The sequence below is a fragment of the Verticillium alfalfae genome, genomic scaffold, assembly GCF_000150825.1.
Source record: "Verticillium alfalfae VaMs.102 supercont1.2 genomic scaffold, whole genome shotgun sequence".
NCBI lineage: Eukaryota > Fungi > Ascomycota > Sordariomycetes > Glomerellales > Plectosphaerellaceae > Verticillium > Verticillium alfalfae.
In genome coordinates this window covers 2,864,961-2,867,025 of record NW_003315037.1, presented here as the reverse complement: position 1 = coordinate 2,867,025, position 2,065 = coordinate 2,864,961, and the positions used below count along the sequence as shown (strand labels likewise).

At 57.4% G+C, this 2,065-nt stretch overlaps 1 protein-coding gene across 1 annotated transcript in view; it reads left to right on the top strand.

The window, feature by feature from the left end:
* Positions 1-1,916: 1,916 nt before the first annotated feature.
* VDBG_02349 (initiation-specific alpha-1,6-mannosyltransferase) overlaps positions 1,917-2,065 on the top strand; it is a gene marked incomplete at both ends in the record, with an annotated part of 1,145 nt that continues 996 nt past the window's right edge. Inside the window, one exon of the mRNA XM_003008115.1 lies at positions 1,917-1,965. Within this exon, the coding sequence (XP_003008161.1) occupies positions 1,917-1,965 (49 nt within the window). The remainder of the gene's footprint in view (positions 1,966-2,065) is intronic.

Genomic DNA, 2,065 nt, shown 5'->3' with positions numbered 1-2,065 from the left:
CCACCAGCCATAGCCAAGCTGGCGGGCTGCAGAGCTGTGTAGAGAGATCAGACGGACTAGGTCGTCACACATATCGCTGGGTATTGCGATGAGGTGGTTTGAGGTAAGCGATGGATGATTTATCTGAAGGATCATCTCAAGCCGACAGAAAGCTCGCTCCAACGTGCGCCCAGTTGGCGCTTTCGTCGGCTGATGGCACCTGGCTGGCCAAGACCGGGAACGGAGCTGACGCCAGACCGAGGTTGCGTGCCATAGAACGGAGGCTCAGAGGGGGCAAAGAAGCAAGCTCGGAGAGGTCACTCTCGCCAGACGTTTGTTCAGGCCAGCAACACGACGAAGGGGGATCGGCAGGAGCGATGAAGTCTATTTGGGAGCCCCCCACTGTGAAGCCTGTGCAGCCTGTGTAGACGATGCAGACGATGCAGGCGGTGCAGGTAGGTGCAAGGGTTTCGCCGATGAAACGAGGCCAGTCCCAAACGAGCATCTGGCTACTGCATCGATTTGGAGGTGAAGGGATTCGTTGGCGCTTGTCCATTTTCAGGAACTGACTCTTTGGTGCGGGTTCTCGTGTTGAGGATCCCATGATCGTCGAGAATTCAATTCTTTGGGACCGAATACTCTCTCCAAGGAGCCTGACACCAGATTGAGACCTTGCGTGCCACTGAAACTAGGCCCTCTCCAGGCCCCTTCAGGCCCCTTCAGGCCCCAACCGAGGGAGACGCTGACAGGCAGCTAAAAGCTTCGCCATGAGAAGGGGGGTGTCGTCACTGTCCCCAACGCTAAACCGCGTCAAGCGTCAACTCCTTAACCGTACAGTGAGCGGCCCCCACCTCGACTTGTGTCGATCGTTCTGCCCCTATCAAACGGCGGCCCAGCGCCCCCTGCTCTTGTGCACCGTCTAAAGTACCTAAGGTACCTAGGTACCCAAGGCAGCGTACGAACGAACGTTCACCACCGAAAACCCAAGCACCAGTGATCCCTGAATTCCATCTGGCCTGGTCGTCCGTCTCGTATTTTTCCTACTGTCTGGCGCATTCGTCAAGCTGTTGCTGTCCACTCCCTTGGTCCCATCATCTCGTCATAAACATCATCACTCTTTTCTCGCGACCTCGCTTTTTCTCGCGACCTCACACGACCTTTCTTCGTCCTGTGCATTCCCACTTGGCCCTCCTTCTGTTTCTTCTTCCTCCTTCTGGTTCTTCTTCTTGCTTCTGGTTCTTCTTCTTCTTCGCCTACCACCTGCCTGTCGCCGGCACTTCGCTCCCCTACTGTCGCCCATTCGGACACGACGACGCGGTCTCTTCTGCTACGTCCTGTGTGCATCGCATCATCGGGCTCAGTTCAAAGGTTCGTCTCGGATCTCCCCCGCCGCTACTCGGCAGCCTCCCCGACTGCAACGCGTCCTCGTCGTCAGCACTGCCTTTTCGGGTCAGGGCTGGGCTTTCCTCGCTGCGAGACATTCTCGAGGCCTTCCATCTGGACCAGCACGGCGAGACATTTGGTCCCAACCCGCCATCGCGTTGCTTCTTCCGGGTCGCGCCCTCAAACAAGACCTCCCAATGACCCTCTCCTGGCCCTGTCCTTCTTTTGCTCTCGTCATCGCCTGTCCACCATTTGCTGCCCGCCCACTTGTCTTAAAAAACGGCATGATCAGCCCCACGGTGCCCATCGACAGCGCGGAACCGGACTTCTGAGCTGACCAGAACCTCCCAGGACCACTTCTGCCATCCAACCGACCAATCTTTCTACTCGCCATTTGCCAAACGGGCGATCCTAATCTACGACAACCTCCATCCGACGTTCGAACCTCATCACGACCACGGCCCAAGTCCCTCTGCCTCCTAGCCTCGAGTGCTACTACACAAGACGCACACCATACACATACCTGCCGCCCTTGACAGATCAACTTCAGCAGCATGCTGACACCGAGGAGAGCCCTGGGCCGCGGCGGCCTTTGTTCTCATCGTCTTCTATCTCATCACATCAACCCACAACACGCCGATAGCCAACTCGCCAGCGCGCCGAAACGCAAAAAGGCCAACGATGCCAAGCCAGCGGCGACGCC